Raw genomic sequence first — 20,691 nt, 5'->3', positions numbered from 1 at the left:
ATGTTGTCCCATGCATTGCATGGGTTTATATGCTAGTTAAGTTTACATTTTATTACCATAGTCTAAATCATGTAAGAAAGACTTTCATTTTGTGACATTTGTCTATTTTACCTTTTTATTATCTATCTTTAAGAGGGTTCAATTTATTACCATAGTATTCGAAATTGTACTTTCATTTGTGACATTTGTATATTTTATCTTTTTATTCTCTATCTTTAAGAGGGTTCATGATCACAACTTTTAATGTACATGTATGTCAAGCATGGCCAACAACATCACAATGCTCAAGAATTACCATTATTGTGGTGGTTGTGTGGAGTCCATTTTTTTGCCATAAATCATAAATGTTGTTGGTGGTCATATGCAAAAAATATCTTTTTATTGTTAATCTTCTAAACGAACAAGGGGAAAGACCAATAATGCATTGTCTAGTTTTCTTTTTGCCTTTTAGTGGATTATAGGTCTATGCATGATATTATATAACATTAGGCCTATTATACATATGAGTTAAACTCTTGTTAGCCTCTCTCTCTCTCTCTCTCTCTCTCTCTCTCTCTCTCTCAATCAATCAACCCATAGTTAGGCACAAATTTACACACGTATTCTATTTGAAACAAAAAAATATCATGATATAATAGTGCTCCTTTTTCTTGTTTATGAACATTTAAACATCCTCAAGGGTGTTAAACTTCTTTATAGCCAACTGCTTGTTCCCTTTCTTAAAGACGCATGTGCTTAAGCATGAGTAAGCATATGCAAGCCTTTCACATAAAGAAAGTCTATTCAAGTGATGATGGCTTCTTAATAACTTATTTTAGGGACCTCAAAATTTTATAAAAGGATCTCCATTGAAATTTATGCTTCCATAAAAGTACATATTGAAGGGCGCACTAATGTTCTTTTGAACTCTTTACACTGAAAATGAAGGGGGGGACTCAATTGGCATTTTGATCTTGAAATGTGAGGCCTTGATTGAATGAGAAACATGTTTTTATTAAGAGGTGTGCTACATAAGTAGTGAAGTGCTTTAATGACAAAGGCCTCGGCTTTATTGTGTTAGCAGATGGTTGGGAACTACTAAAATTTTGAGCTATTCTAATAGTATTTGGGAGTATTTGAGTTATTACAACAATATTTGGGAGGGAGAGTTTATGGTTAAATACGGTGTATTACTATTGACTTATGTCATCATGAGGTCTTACGTTAGTAAACACCTCATGTTAGGAATTTGTGATGCTAAAAAAAACGTTTTTTCTAATCAAATATTGTAATGAAAATCCTTGAGTTTCTCTATTGAAACTAACTAAAATGATATGATGTAATGACAATATCTGAAAGCAATCGGTTTTCTCTATTGAAACTAACTAAAATGACATGATGTAATGACAATCCATGAAAGCAAACGATTTTCTCTATTGAAACTAACTAAAATGACATTAATTACTTGTATTTTGTAAAAGAATTGAGTGCTTTTTAAAAAAAATTATCAAGTCTAATTTCATTCGAGTTTTCTAAAGTTTAATTAGGAAAGTATACACTACATGATGGCTTGTATTTTAACAGTGTTGAGATGGATAGACAAGACTAAGATTGGGAAAAAGCAGGTTTGCTTTAATCTAGAGCTTCCTCAAAATTGGTCAAAGTTGTATGAGACAGCAAAAAAAACCTCAATTTCGAGATGCAGTTATAATTGGAAGAAAGGGCTTGTTTAAAATCACATTTTCTTGTTAAGTAGGCTACAGACGTAAAGAAGGGGATAGAGCTTTGTAGCTCGATGTAATTTGGTGAAGGCCCTATTGTAAAGAATTTCTGGAATATATATATATATATATATATGATTATTGTTCCAAAAAAAATCACATTTTCCTCTTCAAGTCATGGTAGTAGCTTGGGAAAAAAAGTTTCATAACTTTTGATGGCAAGGATGGGGAAGGCAAACGTGCAAAGCCCTTAAAATTGCCCCTTTTAGTTGTATTAGGTATACTTGTAAGCTTTTTGAAGGGTGGGTGTAGAAGGGGGTGAACACGTAGGAGGTCGTTCTCGCGGTTGCGAGCGTACCTAATATAGTACGTACCATTTAGGCAGTCCTCGTCCTGGGGCCTTTGGTTACCAGGGGTTGCAAAAGCAGCTGCGGCCTTCATTTCCCACGACTATTGCTCGCGCGAGAACAGCCTCTAGGATGACATTAAACGAAGTACAAGCAGGGGGTCCCAGGCACTCCCGAAACGCCGGCGCCGGAGCAATGGTATCTTCGAAGGCGAGCTTGGCTTGGTTGCAGTGTCGGTGAAGCGGTCGCGCACTCGTCTGGTATGGTGGCGTCAAGCACGTCAAGAGGCGACGCGCGAGCAACTGGTGTGACCCACCCCCGGCGTTTGTGATGGGTGATGCCGCACCACTAAAAGCCAGCCACCAGCATTCCCGGCTGCGGGAGCCTATGCATGCACTGCTGCACAGCATTGTATTGCTCCTCTCTCTCTCTCTCTCTCTCTCTCTCTGTGCCTTCATTGGGAGCCTTGGCTTCGCGCCTAGCTCTGCAGCAGCGGCCATGGCCGCCGCGCATTTCTTCCTGGTTTTCCTTCTCCTGTTCTTGGCCTGCCTCGCAGGCAAACCCTCTTCCTCTTCAGCTTCTGCTTCTAAGCTCAATGCTAAGCCTTCTCCCTCCTCTTCGGCTTCCATCAGCTCGGACTCAGTGCTGGTGGCCCTTCTCGACTCCCCTTACACAGAGCTCGCGGAGATGGCCGACGTAGCCTCTCTCCTGCAGACGCTGGAGCGCATGGTCGGCACCCTCAGCATCACCATTTTGGCCCCCCGCAACTCCTTCCTCGACCGAAACCTCGACCCAGATTTTCGCAGATTCCTCTTGGAGCCCGGCAATGTAGAGTCCCTGCAGACGCTGCTTCGCTTCCATGTCATCCCGCAGAAGATCTCGGCCGCCCAATGGACCAATCGGACGTACCAGACGCTCTCCTCCGACACACTCCGCTGCTCCTCTTCATGGGGTAGGCTCAAAGTTGATCTAAGCAACGTCATTGCACCTGATGCAATTGTGCGCAGAGACGGCATAGTGCACGGCATAGACCGTCTTCTTATCCCCAAATCTGTGCAGAAAGTTTACAATGAGTGGAAGGAAGGCAAGGCCATGGCTAGGATTCTGGCTGCCGTGGAGCCCAAGGGCGCCCCTACTCCCAAGACATATCTGGCTGAGAAGGAGGCTAAAGCTAAGGCCAAGCTGAAATCATCCAAGGGTGCAAGCTCCCCTCCTACGGAGTCCATCTTCTATGCCCTTGCTCCTGGGCCTGCCCTTGCCCCTGCTCCAGCCCCAGGGCCCTCTTCCGGGCACAGATGGTTTGATGGTGAATCTGCCATCGCGGATTTCATCTCTACTCTGGTGGGCTATGGAGGTTACAGTGAGATGGCTGATCTTCTTGTTAATCTGACCTCTCTAGCCCCTGAGCTCGCCAAGCTCGTCAGTGAGGGCTACCGCATTACCATCCTCGCCCCCAACGACGAGGCCATGAGCAAGCTCACCGCTGAGGACCTCGCGGCCCCCGGTGCCCCCGAGCACATCATATTCTACCACATCATCCCAGAGTATCAGACAGAAGAAAGCTTCTACAATGCTGTGAGAAGATTTGGGAAAGTCTCTTACCAGACCCTCAGGGACCCTTACAAGCTCACTGCTCATGAGGAGGATGGCACTGTGGTCTTTGGTGAAGGGAAAGGCAAGGCCCATCTCATTGACATAGATATCTTCAAAGACGGCCGCATCTCCGTTCAAGGCTTGGACAAAGTACTTTCCCCTGATGATGACTCCCAAGCCAAGGCAAGTAGGAAGCTTGTAGAAGAGGAGGAGGAGGAGGAGGCTGCTGTTGAGGAAGAGAATGAAGCTATGGGTGTAGCTATGGCTCACAAGGGCAATCAAGGTAAAAGCATGCAAGCCTTCCCATTGCACACTACATTTGAATTCTGAGCCTTTGCCCCCTAATGCTGCGACTTGTGTTTTTCTTGTTACAGGCTGGGTTGGCACCATTATTTGCTCATTGCTGTTGAGGTTTCCCTCGGCTTGCCAATGACCATCATCATATAACCATTCTTTGTAAGTATGTCCTACCTTTGCAGAGCATGAGTCCAAAGTCATCACTATTATAGTTGTGTGGGAGACATCATGCTTTTAGCACATAACTCTCGCAATACATAAGAACAAAACTAAAGCTGCAACACAGAAACTAAAATAAAACTTTGACACGATGAGGACATGTTAGAGGGAAGCTAATTTGTTGTAACATTAATGCCATTTAGTCAAGGTATGCTTGTGCGAGCTTGGTTGATTGGTTGACCTAAATTTTACTTGGTTGTCTGATTGTTATACAATGTTCTAGGGCTTCCCTTAGTGCTAGGTTTCATTATGGCTGAGTCTGCCCTGCATCTCCGGAGGTTTGATAGAAACTCAGTACGAAGGGTTTTGTGTGAATATATGCTCTTATGTGTGTGTGTGTGTGGAGTGCCTGTGTGAGATCATATCTTAATACAGAGTTCTACACCCACTATTGGGCGCTGATGACATTAGTGGGGATGTCGTTGTATCTAGTCCATACTATGCATAATAGAGTTGATAGTTATATAGTGTTGTGGGTTGACTACCATGAGTATATAACATGCACGTTCCTAAAAGGTGAATTTGGGCATGTTCTTGGATTCATCTAAGTATACAATGTTCTAGGGCTTACTTGGGGCATGTTATTATGTTTAACTTTGCTAGGTGCTCGCGTAATTTTGGGTTTTGAACATGGTGGCAGGTGTGTTAATGATAAAAGAGATGGAAGCTCTTCACAAGATCCTCTCTCCAAGAGAGGCTCTTAATTTACACCTATGAGAGGGCCCTTCTACCTAGGTTGGCCTCTTTTGGAAGAAGAGAATGCATCTGAGATGGGGAAACTCTAAGATCTAGTCTCTGCCATCTCATTTTTATGGCACTATGTTTACACCCTCAAAGGTCTGTTTTTGACAAAATATTGTGTACCCATTTTGTCCATAGAACCCTAAACCACCCTCCATATATATTCTCACACATTTTTTTATGTATGTGTATGTATCCATGGTGAACGAGGATGCCTGATATAGAGATAAACAAAACATATGCTACTTGGCAATACTCACAAATGAAATAAGAGATTATTCATCAAGCACAGCTGAAATAAGAGAGAAAATTGTGTTATGCACAGATTTTTGGACCATGGTTAATTATCTACTGTGGTGGGGGTTAAGTGGGAAGTGGCTTCAAAGATCACGTCTCATGCAAAGATCTATTGCTATTTAAATTTGAATAAAGAGGTTGAGTTGCTTGTACTAAAAGCTAGAATGATAAGTTCCTTGCCTTGGCGGTTAGAGTAGTAAGCATACTACGTAGTGTCCACTTCATACACCTTGGGAACTCTTCTTGGCCAGCTATTGGTCTACCATACTCATAATCAAACCACTATGACAAGCATTAGAATGCAGATAAAGAAAATGAACAGTTGGTGAATGGGCATTTTATGTAGAAAGTAGACTGTCTTAATTATCTTATGATTGATTGACAAGAGCTAGATGATGGCCATATGACCCAAGTACACATGAACTCCTAGACAGTATTCTAATGGACCACAGACCTTCTTTACTTGAACTCCTAGACAGTATTCTAATGGACCTAAATCAGTCATGGAGAAGGCGGGTGAAAGTCTGGCCTTCAGCCATAGCCATCATTGTAAGGTCATTTGAGAGGATAGGGATGTCATCCACAGAGATGGCAACTATGAGGAAGACATGAGGGCGGCGTGTAGTTGACTCCCTGAATTTGAGAGAAACCACGGGGGCAAACCCATTTGCAGGAGATAGGGTGCCGGCCAGGAGGCAAAGGGACAAGCGTCCAAGTGCCCACATGTAACGAAGTAGGTTGGCCATGCATGGCGGCGTGTACCCACATGTAGGATGTCTTTACCCAGCGTATACAGTTGTTCCGCTATATTAGTTGTTAAGGGTCCTTAGTTTGATGAGCCACCACATCTTATCTTTGTTCAAGGGTCGCGGAAAACCATCAGCAAGGTATTGAGATATTTCGTCACCTCAATCACGTAGCATGTTAATCTTGAACAAGCATGCATTTGGGATTCATCGTCTACTCCATTGGTGGGTTTCGCCATTTAGAATGTGTGACATATGATCAGATAAAACATGTTACGAACCTTTTCTCACAATGATTGTAAACTCCAAAAGTAAACATAACCATTGATTAATTCATTCCATTGTGCAAGGCTTATTGATAAGATCTAACAATGCTTGGTAGTCCTCAAAGAATACAAATTTGTTAGCCAAAAAGAAGTGTATATACTTATTCACAACTTGGATCATTTTGTGGTCATATAATTTATCTCTACCTCATTGAGTTGCCTACTAGCAATTCAAACATAGTAATTCAATTTGTGTTTCCTTGGTTGTGCTAGCACACAACCAATGGTTAAATTGAAAGCATCAATATGCACATAGAAGATTATGTCCCATTTTGGGGGTCTTAAGATGGGTGCACTTGCCAAGGCCTTCTTTAGTTTATCATACGTAAGCTGGCATTCTTCAATCCATTCAAAGACTACAAATAGTTTATACAATGGCTTTGCGATCTTTACATAAAATACAATGAACCTTCTATAGTACCCAAAATGTCCCATGAGCCTTTGTACTCCCTTGAAGTTAATGGATGCAGGTAATTCTAAAATCAATTTGACTTTGCTCACATTGTGGAAATATCGTTTTTTGACATAATGTGTTCAAAAAAAATTATATGCTTCACTCAAAATTGGCATTTCAATGGATTTAGGTGGTTCTTCCACTTGGAATAAGTACCCAATTCTATGCTTCACCCAAAATTGGCATTTCAATGGATTTAGGTGGTCCTTCCACTTGGAATAAGCACCCAAATCATCAATAAACACTTTCAAACACTTCTACCATGTAGTCCTTGAATATTGTGTATATAAGCTGTTGAAATGTTATGGAAGCATTTTAGTCCAAAGAGTATAACGTGATAGCAATTGGTTTTGTGCTGGTTTTGTCCTTGAATATTGTGTATATGAGCTGTTGAAATGTTATGGAAGCATTTTAGTCCAAAGAGTATAACGCAATTGGTTTTGTGCTGGTCTCGAGCCGTGATAAACACTTGGTTGGAAACTGTCCAAGAAGCCATAGGCTTCCTCACCGACAACTCTCTCTAGAATTTGTTGAGTATACCACAATGAGTAATGATCTTTACAAGTAACTGCATTAACTTTTTTCAAGTCCACACACACTTGTAGCTTTCCATTTTTCATCAACACAATGACAATGAGTGATACCCAATCAATGTGCTCGATTTCATAAATGAATCATGTAGCAATAAGTTTGTCAATCTCTTCTTGTATAATAGTTGAAATCTTGGGATTCATTTGGTAAGGTCTTTGCCTTGTTGGTCTTGATCCTTCAATGATAGGAATCGTGTGTTGTACTATTTGTGTATTTCTAGGCAGAGATCCACCATCTCTCTTTCTTCATTTGATCCTTCACAATGAACATTGGTTTGGGCTCTTCTCGAGGTTCAGCTAAGTCTACCTCCTTGACTTACATGGGCCATATGAAATGCCTTCTTGTCCCTCCTTAGATCGTTGAGCTCTAAGGCATACAATTGTCCAATCACCCAATATATACGATTTTTAGTGTTTAGGGATTGATATTAGATCCAATCCATTAGCTTGTTTTGCCTTAGTTTGGGCAAAATCCTCTTGGCATCTCATTTAGCTTTTGCTAAGGCTATATTTCTCCTGTGCTTTTCTAATCTAGAAAGTCGCGGCTTTTAACCTTCTCTAGAGATTGGGGTCTCTTGTGTCTTACCTAGGATAGTGACATTTTCTAGTTCCTTGTCCCAATTCTCGGAAAACACTTCATGCACCTTTGTAACCTCGACGTATCTTGAGCGCTAGGCATTTGACAATTTACTCTGGAGCATGTTGTTACATTTAGCTTGAAAATGCTTTCGCATTAACCATTTTCTAATTCGCTTCTCTTTTGGTAATGCTTCACTATTTGAGCTTGTTGACTACTTTGATTTTGAAACATCAATAGTATTCCCAACTCTTATTATAAAGACAAAAGTCAAAGGACCCTACTTTATTAACTCCAAATCAATGTATTTTCTACCCTGACTAACCCTAACTAGAGAGTACATCAATTGTTAACAACATGTGCATCCAACTTTCACTAAATTTGGAGGTCCAAGAAGAGATGCATACAGCATATCTTCCTCTCTACCATTGTTAGGAACAATTTCAAGTTCATACACTTGTAGTGAAGTGATTTAGTCAGTGTTACACACTCATTCCAAAGAGGTTACTCTCCATCGGATGATTCTTCCATGCTTGTAGGTCTACCTTTATTAGAACTTGAGCATTCTTTCATTAAATAGACTTGATCTAAGGCCCAATCATATACCAATCTGGCCTCTCTCATGAAAGGTCTACCAACTATAACATTGTAAGAATCTAGTTAGCGCAAGAAATTCATCACTATGAACATGTGATGATATCGGAACAAATATATTTTCAGTTTGATCCATTAGAAGACTCCCATAGCTCTTGTTGATATTTCATTCACGACAAGATTCGTGTAGGTTTTTCCCATTTTTCCTAGCATGTTTTCGCAATGATGCTCACTTCTACTCCATCATCTAAGTGATGCCGGATAGGAATGGGAGCATTTGTGTCATCATTTTCATAGTAATGTCCCAATTGATTTAATTAGAATTTGGATGAATCTAGGAGCATTACTATCCTCCCTCAAGGGTTGTGACATCCATCTAAAGGGTAGCATTACTATGAAGAAAGACATTTTCACCTCTGATGAGACAAAAGTGACACTAAGCTAAGCTACATCCGCGATGATCCACATGCTACCTCACTTTCCCCAACCAGCTATTCAATCCCATTTTGTGATCTAAGTGTATGAACCTCATCCCTCATTTCAAACATCCTATTCATAAGGCCATCTCCCAACCCTTCATCGAGAGCTAAGCTCTTTCTCCTCTCCTTGTTCTCAAATTGGCTCTGGAATATCCAATGTCCTATTTTGTGTTACATCCTCACATGGGTACACTGTTTCAATAGCTTTACTGCTTCTAAATCTTTGCTCAAACTTCCTGTGGGCTTCCCTAATGTGCCTTCGTAGCTTCCAAAAATATTAGTCTCTTTTTCAGCATTGGGATATTCTCTAATTCCCTTTAGGGTCACTAGCCTTTCCAGAGCTATCAGTTTATGCAATTTACGTAGTATTAAGATGTTATCCTAGGTTGATCTTGTTGTCCCAGTTTATATAGTCTCCTCACGTGAACCATCTTAGATAAGGACCAATGATTCAACCTTGTCTACCCTCTTTGGTCACCTTCTCCTACCTATTTTAGAGGTAGACGCTGGTACAACTCTGATGAACATCCACCTTGTCTTTATTCAAATGATGGAATTGAGCTTGAGTTAACACATTTAGTGGGGCCACTATTCATTTAGGTTGTATAATTATTAAGCAAAGAGGCTTGTTACAGGATTGGTGGAAGTTGTCGCTTCTTCACTTGACTTGTATGCACAGTCCTTGATGAGATGATCCACTCCACTTGACTTGTACAGACAATCCTTGATGAAATGATCCAATCCACTTGACTTGTGTGGATAGTACTTGATGAGATGATCCACTCCACATTTAGTACATTTAAATGTTGGAGTAATTATCCTTGTTGAGGAGCTTGCTGTTAAGCGGAAGCAACCATTTTAAGTGGCACTTTAAGTTGTGTGGCAAGACCGGTGGTAGTAAACGTACGTCCTTTATATTCCCCATGCATAACCTTGTCCTTGTGTTTGTCATCATCCAAAATTCCCAATTTTATTTGACTAGTGGGGCTTGTTGTTAGGACCTTTGGCACATGGAGATTTGAATATACCACAAATTGATAATAAAGAAAATAAACCATAGACACCATAGCATAACTCAAGACCATAAAAATCAAACACAAGATTGGGTGCAGTCCTTCCCCCTTGACATGTATAGCTCCTCTCCCACACGCGTTATTTAAATCATATTTCGTAAATTTGACCTTTGGAGCCATAAATAGCATAGCTTTTACAAAATTGGGCTTTTACAAAATTGAACCATAGTCCAATGCTTTTAAAGTATCTTATCAAAAATAAACCTTTCCCAACACATGTACAATGGGGGCCAAACCATATAAAATTAATTATTTTGCACGCTAGATAATTTCGTACCTTCGTTGTCCTGAACTTATGATCTATACTCAAAGACAGTCCTCAACAATGTTCGATCACTTTGGAATCACTCACAAAAATAATAATAACAAGTGGAAATCATTATCTAAATTCACTACCATGCATCACACATAATTAATTGGATTCACTCACAATGTCTTCACACTATGTGAAATATAATTAATTGGATTCACTCACAATGTCTTCACTGTCATGAGAATATATTTTAAGTCCTCTAGAAAAATATTATTTATCCCCTCTTGAGTAATTTGGGGACGCCTGGATTACTCTTGCGTCATGCCGACTAGGTTAATATCGTGGGTGACACCACTATAAATATTAATACGTGCGGTATAGTGACGTATTTTTGGGGCCATCTATGATTATTTCAGTTAGGTTCGTATGGCAGGGTGATTCCTGGGGTACTTACGCCTGGTAGTCATCATGAGTTGGTTATGATTTGTGCCTATTTAATATTTGTGGGATTAATTTAATTATTAATTGGGCTTATATTTTCAGGTGATGAAGACTATGAAAAATGAAGAGTTTACTTTGGAAGAAATGTCTTGGTTCATCATATTTAATTTTTGGCAAGCATAGTAGCTTGCAACCTTAGCAAATGATTTTTCCATTTTGAACTTTAGGAAAGATACATTTATAATGTGGAATTTATTAAAGCCTATGGCTTATTAGACACTCTATTTTTGTAAAAGAAGAGTGTTGTGCCCTCTAAAAGCACATTTTGTATATTTTGGGGGCTATGGCCTATTTTTGAAAAGCTAATTAAATACCCTTATGTGGGGAAAGGCCACGCACAAGGGGGGGAAGATTGCACCCAGCATGGTCTATTGAGCTAAGTATTTTAATTTTGTTAAGTGTTTGAATTTCAATTAATTTGATTTAGTTGAAGCTTGCAAAGCATTGGTTTTTATGGTTGAATCAATTCTTGTGAATTCTCTACTCTTCCACAATCTATCCTAGAGTAAGATTCCGGCTGCAGTGGTATCAGAGCTTGGGCTAGGAGATTTGTGAAGAAGGTAGGAAAGGGCTTCATCTTCTCAAAAATCAAGAAAGTGCAGGAATTTATCCATTGGACAGAAGGGTGCTTTGTAGGTCTTTACCCAAAGGTCAAAAAATTCAAAACTAGATCTACCTCCAGGATTACCTAAATCTAAGCCTGAGGATCCCTGAAAATTCTCCGCCTTGTAAAGCTCCCTATAGAGTCAACAATTTAGAGCAAAAAGAAATCCAAAACCAAATCGAAGACTTGCTATAGAGAGAGGCCTTATTCGACCTAGTAGTTCACCTTTTGGAGCTCCAGTCCTTCTTGTTAAGAAGAAGAACGGAACTTTCCGAATGTGTGTAGACTACCGTGCATTGAATAAGATTACTGTCAAGAACAGATATCCTATTCCTAGGGTAGATGATCTTCTTGACAAGCTTAGAGGATCAAAGGTCTTTAGCAAGATTGACCTAAAGTCTGGGTATCATCAAGTTCGCATGACTGAATCTGACATTTTCAAGACAGCTTTTAGAACACAAACTGGTCATTATGAGTTTTTGGTCATGCCATTTGGTTTGACCAATGCTCCAACCACTTTCAGCCGTATGATGAATCGCATATTCCTTAAGTTTCAAAGTTTTGTTATAGTATTCTTTGATGACATTCTTGTTTTCAGCAAGGATCGACAAGAGCATGAATAACACTTGGAACAAGTGTTCAACCTTTTGAGAGAAAATGAATTGTATGTCAATCCTGAAAAGAGTTCTTTCTTTCAAAAAGAGATTGAATACTTAGGTCATATAGTATCGGCTGAAGGGATTCGTATAGATCCTAAGAAAATTGAGTGTATTGTTACCATATATATAGGCAGTGATGTGTGTGAACACACTTAGGACCGCCGGGGCACTTTTTCCCTCTTTAGGAGGTTTTTTCCCCCGGCTTGTAAATACGCCCATCATTCTAGGGCTAACGTATCTTTGTACATTGACACAATCTAATACACTTTGTGTTGTGTGCATTCTTGCTTCTTCTTCTCCAAGCTTTGTGTGCTTTCCTGCAACCCTAATTCCAACAATTGGTATCAGAGCAAGCATCGGCTCCCAGGGCTACGCTGCCAGCACCCTCCGACTCACGTTCTCCGATTGAGGTGAGTTTTCACGAGTGCTTGCAGGTCGTTATACTCTGCAAATGAGCCCGTAGGGCATTGCGTTCTCAGAATTTGCATCTGAGGTCGTTTCGGGCTCCGTTTTTGCATTTCAAGTTCTGCACAGGTGTTTTCGTCATTTTCTGTAGAATTTTTGACAGTGCAGTTTTTTGCAAAATAGACATACGTATTCTATTGTGAACCATGCTACATAGCACGAGTTGTTCTCTGTTCAATCTTTGCTTCATTATAGGTAGCTTTTGCATCAGTTTCAGTCAGTGGCCATGGCTGATAACAACAATGATGTATTTCGCATATTATCTGCTGATGACAAATTGGATGGAGACAGCAACTACCCACTTTGGGCATACATGATGCAACATGTTTTGGTTGCAAAAGGAGTGTGGAACATTGTGCAGGGTATGGATATACGTCCAGGTTCTGTGGATGTAGGATCTGTTGAGGATGTTGCACGTTCTAGCAGCTCTACTGTTGCTGCTGTTTTACCCACTGCTGAACAAGATCGTTGGGATGGTAAAGATGCGCACGCTCATGCCTTGATTGCACTTTCTGTCAAACGTAACATCACCCCACATATTCGTTCAGCTAAAACAACAAAACAAGCTTGGGATATTCTAGCTGGTTTGTATGCAGGTCGTCACGAGGCAAAAATCGCTTACCTGCGTAAAGAGCTAGAATTGAAGATTATGCAAGAAGATGATGACATGAATGTTTTTCTTGCTGAGATTAAAGATCTCAAAGAACAATTGATTTCTGCAGGTGAGATTATTCCTGATCATTCTCTTGTGCAGACTGTTCTTGATGCTTTACCTGAGACATATCAGACTTTTGCTTCCACATGGAGACTTCTTAATGATGACTCTTGCAAAAGAAGCGCAGTCCAGGCAAAACAGGGCTAGGCAGCGTGCAGTTGATCAGCATTTATTGCTGCCCAGCAGCAGAGAAGAAGTGGTAAGGCAGTCCCTTCCACTGTTTCTTCTCCTCTTAGTAGGTCTGCAACTTCTTCTCCTTCCACAGGTAGCAACAATAAGTCTGAGAAGGCTCTTGATAAAGGCAAGAAAAAGACCAGGTGCAACTATTGTAAGGCAAATGATCATGTCATTAAGAATTGCCCTGAGCTAAAGGCTAAAGAGGCAAAGAAGAAAGAGTCAAATGCAGCCACAATAGCGGATACTTCTACAAATGCAGATTTTGCAAATGTTGTGCAGGATACAGAATGGGCGTTTAGCGTGTATTGCCAGTATGACCCATCTGTACATGATGCATGTTTGGCAGTTTCTGTTGACTCTCATGTTTGGTATTTTGACAGTGGTGCTACAAAGCACATTACCTCGCATCGTGATATGTTCACTTCTCTTGAGGGTGTCCCTAATGGGAATACTGTCACATGTGCCAATAATGCTTCTTACCCAGTGAAGGGCATTGGTAAAATTATGCTTACGGCTGCAAATGGTAGTGCTTTCACACTTTCAGATGCTTTGTATGTGCGAGGGATAAAGAAGAATCTATTGTCTGTCTCTGCGCTTGCTAGACTTGGACTTGTAATCAAATTTGTGGATGACAGATGTACTGTTCATGATTTGACTTCTGGTGATACGATTATTGTATCTGGCACCTTGTTTCGTGGGCTGTATAGGCTCAATTCTTATGACAAGTGTGTGGAAGATTCAGCAAATGCAGTTTTTTATGAAAAGGCAGTTTTAGATGCAAAACTATGGCATGCTCGTTTTGGTCATCTGAACTTTGCTAGTTTGCTGCATTTGCAGAAATTTGATATGGTTGCTTCATTGCCCCCTCTTGAGGCACCATTGAAACATGTTTGTGAAGGCTGTATTTTGGGCAAAATGCAGCGTTCTGCGTTTCCAAAGGATGGTTCTGTGCGGGCCACTCGCAAATTGCAAGTTGTACATAGTGATGTATGTGGGCCTATGCAAACTCCGTCATTTGGTAAACACTTGTACTTCGTGACTTTCATTGATGATTACTCAAGGCATGCATGGGTATATCCACTGAAGGCAAAGTCCGAAGTGTTTTTGTGCTTCAAACAGTTTTTTCTTATGGTTGAAAATGTATCCAATTGTATTGTGGGCACCCTCCGTTCTGATCGAGGGAGGGAGTACTTGTCTAAAGAGTTTGATGCATTTCTGGCTAATCGTGGGATAAAACACCAATGTACAGTGTCGTATACCCCTCAGCAAAATGGTGTTGCTGAGAGGAAAAATAGGTCACTTATGGAGATGGCACGATGTATGGTCAAGAGTCAAGCTTTGCCACATGCGTTTTGGCTTGAGGCTGTCATGTGTGCTGCATATGTACTCAACAGGTGCCCCACTAAGGCCTTGCAGTCTATTACTCCATACGAAGCTTGGCATGGCAGGAAGCCTTCTATTGGTCACTTGCGTGTCTTTGGTTGCTTGGCCTATGCTTTAGTGCCTATGCAACAACACAAAAAATTGGATGATAAGGCTGTCAAATGCATTTTTGTTGGTTACAGTGTTGAGAGCAAGGGTTACAGGTTGTATCATCTGCAGTCAAAGCGTATCTTGATTAGTCGAGATGTTGTTTTTGTGGAAGATGCTGTGCAGCCCTTGTTATCATGTATCAAAGAGACAGGTGTGAGCTCACGGGATGTATTTGATACATTGTTGCCTCTGTTTACAGGTGGGAATTCAAATGTAAGTCCTAATGAGGCAAATATTCAGCCTATGCAGATTTCAAACGACATCATAGATCAGCCTATTTCTGATGCAGATTTACAAGATGTAATTTCTGAGGATAGGGCTGAAAATGAGCAGGCTAGAGGTATGCCTAAATGGCTGGTGCAAACCTTGCGTGATAGTAAAATTGATGCACCTATATCTAGTCGTACTCGTTCAGGTTTTCAGCATGCCTCTTATGCATCAGATTATTATGCTTTGGCTGTGTCTACTATGTGTGAAGAGGAAGAACCTCTTTCATTTGATGAGGCACACAAATCAGAAAATTGGTTGGTTGCAATGCAAAGTGAATATGATGCTATAATGAAGAATGGTACATGGTCTTTGTGTGATTTGCCTATTGGTAAAAAGGCCATTAGATGTAAGTGGGTTTTTAAGTTGAAACGAAAGCCAGATGGCAGTGTTGATCGCTATAAGGCTAGACTTGTTGCAAAGGGTTATGCTCAAGAAAAGGACATTGATTTTGATGAGACCTTTGCTCCCACTTGTCGTATGACTACCATTCGTAGTATTTGTGCATTGGCAGCTCATAATGGTTGGAATGTACATCAGCTGGACATAAAGACTATGTTCTTAAATGGAGATTTGCATGAGGAGGTGTATGTATCGCAGCCTCATGGTTTTGTTCAAAGAGGGCAGGAAAACAAAGTGTGTAGGTTGAAAAAGGCTTTATATGGTTTAAAGCAAGCTCCACGAGCTTGGTATGAAAAGATACATGCATATTTGACTGCACATGGGTTTCAGAATAGTCCAACAGAAAGCACTTTGTATGTTAAACGTGTGGATGGTGTACATCTAATCATTGCTCTCTATGTCGATGACATGCTGCTCACAGGACCAAATGAGAGTCATATTGCTGATTTTAAGGCTGATTTGAATGCCTCTTTTGAGATGTCAGATTTGGGACATTTCCATCATTATTTGGGGATACAATTTAAGCAGTGTGATGGAGATATTGCTTTGTGTCAAACAAAGTATATTGAGACATTGTTGCGGAGATTTGGCCTTGAAGACTGCAAGCCTATTGCTACTCCAATGGAGACAGGTTTGAAGTTGAGTCTTCATGATGCTGGAGATCACTTTGATGTCACACTCTCAGACAACTATTGGTTGCCTCATTTATGTATGCATTACGAGGCCGGACATTCAATTTGCAGTCTCACAGGTGAGCAGGTTTATGCATAGCCCAAAGTCTCAGCATTGGAAGGCAGTTAAACGCATCTTTCGCTACTTGAGTGGCACCATACATCTTGGGTTGTTTTATCCCAAGAGGGGATCGTTGTCGCCAGATTTATATACTTTTTTGGACTCAGATTGGGCTGGTTGCTATGACACAAGAGTGTCCACAAGTGGTTTTTGTTTCATGCTCGGTAGCTCATGCATATCTTGGTTGAGCAAGAAGCAACCTACTGTGGCCACTTCTAGTTGTGAAGCTGAGTACAGGGTAGCTTTCACAGCTATGGTTGAGTGTGTGTGGCTCAGACGGCTTATGGCTGACTTGGGTGTTGGACAGGAGTCTGCCACCTCTATCTTCACTGACAGTCAGAGCACATTGGCAGTTGCGAGAAACCCAGTTTTTCATGCTCGCACAAAGCACATTGAGGTGCATTATCACTATGTTAGGGAGAGACTCTCAGCAGGAGAGATCAGCTTGGCCTATGTGCCAACACAGGACAACCTCGCCGATCTTTTGATAAAGGCGCTTCCTCGTGAGAAGTTCGAAGCTTTCCGCAAAGCTTTGGGCTTGCTCCCCTTTGTGGATTGATCTACTTCGGGCATGGCACTCCCCTATACATGAGTGCCAGCTCTCATTCACACCATCACTCCCAAGGGGGATTTGTTGCCATATATATAGGCAGTGATGTGTGTGAACACACTTAGGACCGTCGGGGCACTTTTTCCCTCTTTAGGAGGTTTTTTCCCCCGGCTTGTAAATACGCCCATCATTCTAGGGCTAACTTATCTTTGTACATTGACACAATCTAATACACTTTGTGTTGTGTGCATTCTTGCTTCTTCTTCTCCAAGCTTTGTGTGCTTTCCTGCAACCCTAATTCCAACATGTATAGCTTCTTGGCCTAAGCCTAGGAACATACATGACCTTAGATCTTTTCTTGGCCTATGTAGTTATTATAGGAAGTTCGTCAAGAATTTTGCTTATATTGCTCATCCTTTGACTGAACTCCATAAGAAAGCTACAAATTTCAATTGGACTGAAAAGCAAGATAAATCTTTTGCAACACTCAAGAATGCTTTAACACAAGCACCAGTTCTAACACTACCTGATTTTCAAAGACCATTCTTTATAGTAGTGACTGATGCTAGTGGCAAAGGATTTGGAGCTATTCTTATGCAAGACAACCATCCTATTGCTTATCAGAGTAGAAAGCTTAAGCCTGCAAAGCAAAATTATAGCACATATGACAAGGAATTAGCAGTAGTAGTGCATGCTTTGAAAAGCTGGAAGCATTACCTAATGGGTTCTGAATTTCTTATTAAGACGGATCAACAAAGCATTAGGCATTTGCTTTCGCAACCCCTTATTTCAGATAGGCACATCAAATGGCCATCTTTCATTCAAAGTTTCCAACCTATGATTCAATACCAACCTGGAAAAGAAAATGTTGTTGCCGATGCTTTGACTCGAAGACCAAATATCAACAACATTTCCATTATTGAAAGTGAACCATTTGTACTTATGAAAGAAACTTATGAAGTTGATCCAGATTTTTTTGAAACATGGATCAAATTGCGTGAAAACAATTGGACACCTCAAGGAAGTTATTCTCATAGTGATGGCTATCTTTTCTTTGAGAAAAGATTGTGTGTTACTCAACCTTATAGACAACTTGTCTTGGAAGAGATGCACCAACCACCATTTGTGGAACATAGAGGAGTTTCCGCAACACTTCAAGTAGTTTCTCGAGAATTCTTTTGGCCTCATTTGAAGAATGATGTAGCTAAATTTGTAGCTGAATGTAATATTTGCCAAGCAATTAAAAGCTACAAAGGCAAAGCTTTAGGATTGCTTATGCCTCTACCCATTCCTGATAGACCATGGGAACAAGTGTCTATGGACTTCATTACTGGTTTTCCTACTACTTCCAGTCATCATGACATGATTTGGACAATAGTGGACAGGTTTAATAAGCAAGCCTATTTCATTCCATGTAAAAAGACACTAACTTCTCAGCAAGCCGCGAACATATTTGTCAAGCAAATCTTTGTTCATCATGGACTACCCAAAGTGATAGTTTCTGATCGAGATTCTAAATTTTGTAGTCATTTTTGGGTTGCTCTTTTCTCAAACTTAGGCACTAAGTTAGATTTTTCCACGGCTTTCCATCCGGAATCGAATGGACAGACCGAAGTCACAAATAGCACTATCCTAGATATGCTTAGAGCCTATGTTTCCCAGCAACCTAGTGCATGGGATAAGTACATACACCTACTCCAATTTTCTTATAATAATACTCCTCATTCTGCTACTAGTCGAGCACCATTTGAGATTATCTATGGTAGAGCTTTGCCTATTCCGGCTACTAGACTCTCCCATAAGATTGAAGCTGCCGACCAATATGTTAGAGACTTTGATCACATTTTATCTGAAGTGCGTGATTGTATTGCAAGAGCTCAAGAGAAGTATACATCTCAAGCAAATAGGAAGCGTAAAGATTTTTCATTTCAAGAAGGTGATTATGTACTTTTGAGAAATGAAAAACGGCGATTAAAGAGTGTGGAAAAATTCCCTGCAGTTAAGCTAGCGCCTAGATATTATGGGCCATTCAAAAGATTAATGATGTGGCCTATAGACTAGAGCTTCCATCTAATTGGAATATCCACAATTCTTTTCATATCCATCTCTTGAAACCCTTTCGAGGAACACTTCTTACTCACCCAACATATGAGGAACCACCTCTTATTGAAGGAGAGGAAGAAGTCTTAGTTCCTGATGCTATCATTGATCAAGAGATAACAACAACAAGAACAGGTAATCAATACTTCAAGTATCTTTTGACTTTCAAGAATCATCCTCAAGAAGATGCTAAATGGATGCCTGAGAGATTTTTCCGAGTTTACCCTGAAATTCTTCATTCTTTTCAAACCCAGCAAATCCGCAATTGAGAACAATTGCAAACTCAAGCAAGAGGGATGTCATGAGAACATATTTTTAGTCCTCTAGAAAAATATTATTTATCCCCTCTTGAGTAATTTGGGGACGCCTGGATTACTCTTGCGTCATGCCGGCTAGGTTAATATCGTGGGTGACACCACTATAAATATTAATATGTACGGTATAGTGACGTATGTTTGGGGCCATCTATGATTATTTCAGTTAGGTTCATATGGCAGGGTGATTCTTGGGGTACTTACGCTTGGTAGTCATGAGTTGGTTATGATTTATGCCTGTTTAATATTTGTGGGATTAATTTAATTATTAATTGGGCTTATATTTTCAGGTGATGAAGACTATGAAAAATGAAGAGTTTACTTTGGAAGAAATGTCTTAGTCCATCATATTTAATTTTTGGCAAGCATAGTAGCTTGCAACCTTAGAAAATGATTTTTCCATTTTGAACTTTAGGAAAGATACATTTATAATGTGGAATTTATTAAAGCCTATAGCTTTACCCTAGTCCCAATATTAGACACTGTATATTTGTAAAAGAAGAGTGCCGTGCTCTCTAAAAGCACATTTTGTATATTTTGGGGGCTATGGCCTATTTTTGAAAAGCTAATTAAATACCCTTGTGTGGGGGAAGGCCATGCACAAGGGGGGGAAGATTGCACCCAGCATGGTCTATTGAGCTAAGTATTTTAATTTTGTTAAGTGTTTGAATTTCAATTAATTTGATTTAGTTGAAGCTTACAAAGCATTGGTTTTTATGGTTGAATCAATTCTTGTGAATTCTCTACTCTTCCACAATCTATCCTAGAGTAAGATTCCGGTTGCATTCACACTATGTAAAACATAATTGATTAGATTCACTCCCACATTGGACTCACTCACAATGTCTTCACACACATCTCACGTGTTCACATAGTTAATCAGATTCACTCACAATCAAACTCACACCACACATTACCGTTGATCGAATTCACTCACAATCAACTTAGCTTGGGCATGTGTTACTATTAATCGGATTCACTCATAATCAACTTAGCCCAATATATTCTTTTCACTTTTTGAGTCACCCAAGAATTAATAAATCAATTACCATAACACCCCTCTTGCTTGGGTTGCACGATTGTCCTTGGTTTGCAACAATTCCTCTCAGCACTTAATATGATAAGTTATCCACATCACATAAAGATATCATTAAAAGTATCCGTCACTCACGGACATCAAAAAGAGTATCCTTCACAGAAACCAACACGAGTATCCTTCATAGATAACCCATTAATTATTCTTGGTATTGAGATGAAGATAATTGTAATAAATTGAAGTAATTTTATGTATAATAAAATCTATGGACTCAATGTGAAATGACAATA

General features: G+C 40.2%; 1 protein-coding gene across 1 annotated transcript; it reads left to right on the top strand.

The window, feature by feature from the left end:
* Positions 1 to 2,418: 2,418 nt before the first annotated feature.
* Positions 2,419 to 5,179, top strand: LOC147633520 (fasciclin-like arabinogalactan protein 17). Its single transcript, XM_086806610.1, has 3 exons — positions 2,419 to 3,923; positions 4,015 to 4,096; positions 4,797 to 5,179. Exons 1-2 carry the CDS (start codon positions 2,435 to 2,437, stop codon positions 4,071 to 4,073), a joined length of 1,548 nt encoding a protein of 515 aa, XP_086662736.1. The 5' UTR covers positions 2,419 to 2,434; the 3' UTR covers positions 4,074 to 4,096; positions 4,797 to 5,179.
* The last annotated feature ends 15,512 nt before the right edge of the window (positions 5,180 to 20,691 follow it).

The sequence above is a fragment of the Cibotium barometz genome, chromosome 12, assembly GCF_041138505.1.
Source record: "Cibotium barometz isolate CiBa-2024 chromosome 12, ASM4113850v1, whole genome shotgun sequence".
Taxonomy (NCBI): Eukaryota; Viridiplantae; Streptophyta; class Polypodiopsida; order Cyatheales; family Cibotiaceae; genus Cibotium; species Cibotium barometz.
This window is presented reverse-complemented; position numbering and strand designations above follow the sequence as displayed.

Coding starts and splice junctions, on each gene's coding strand:
- LOC147633520 (XM_086806610.1), top strand. CDS start 2,435: ATGCATGCACTGCTGCACAGCATTGTATTGCTCCTCTCTCTCTCTCTC. Junction 3,924..4,014: donor GGCTCACAAGGGCAATCAAG/GTAAAAGCATGC, acceptor TTCTTGTTACAG/GCTGGGTTGGCACCATTATT.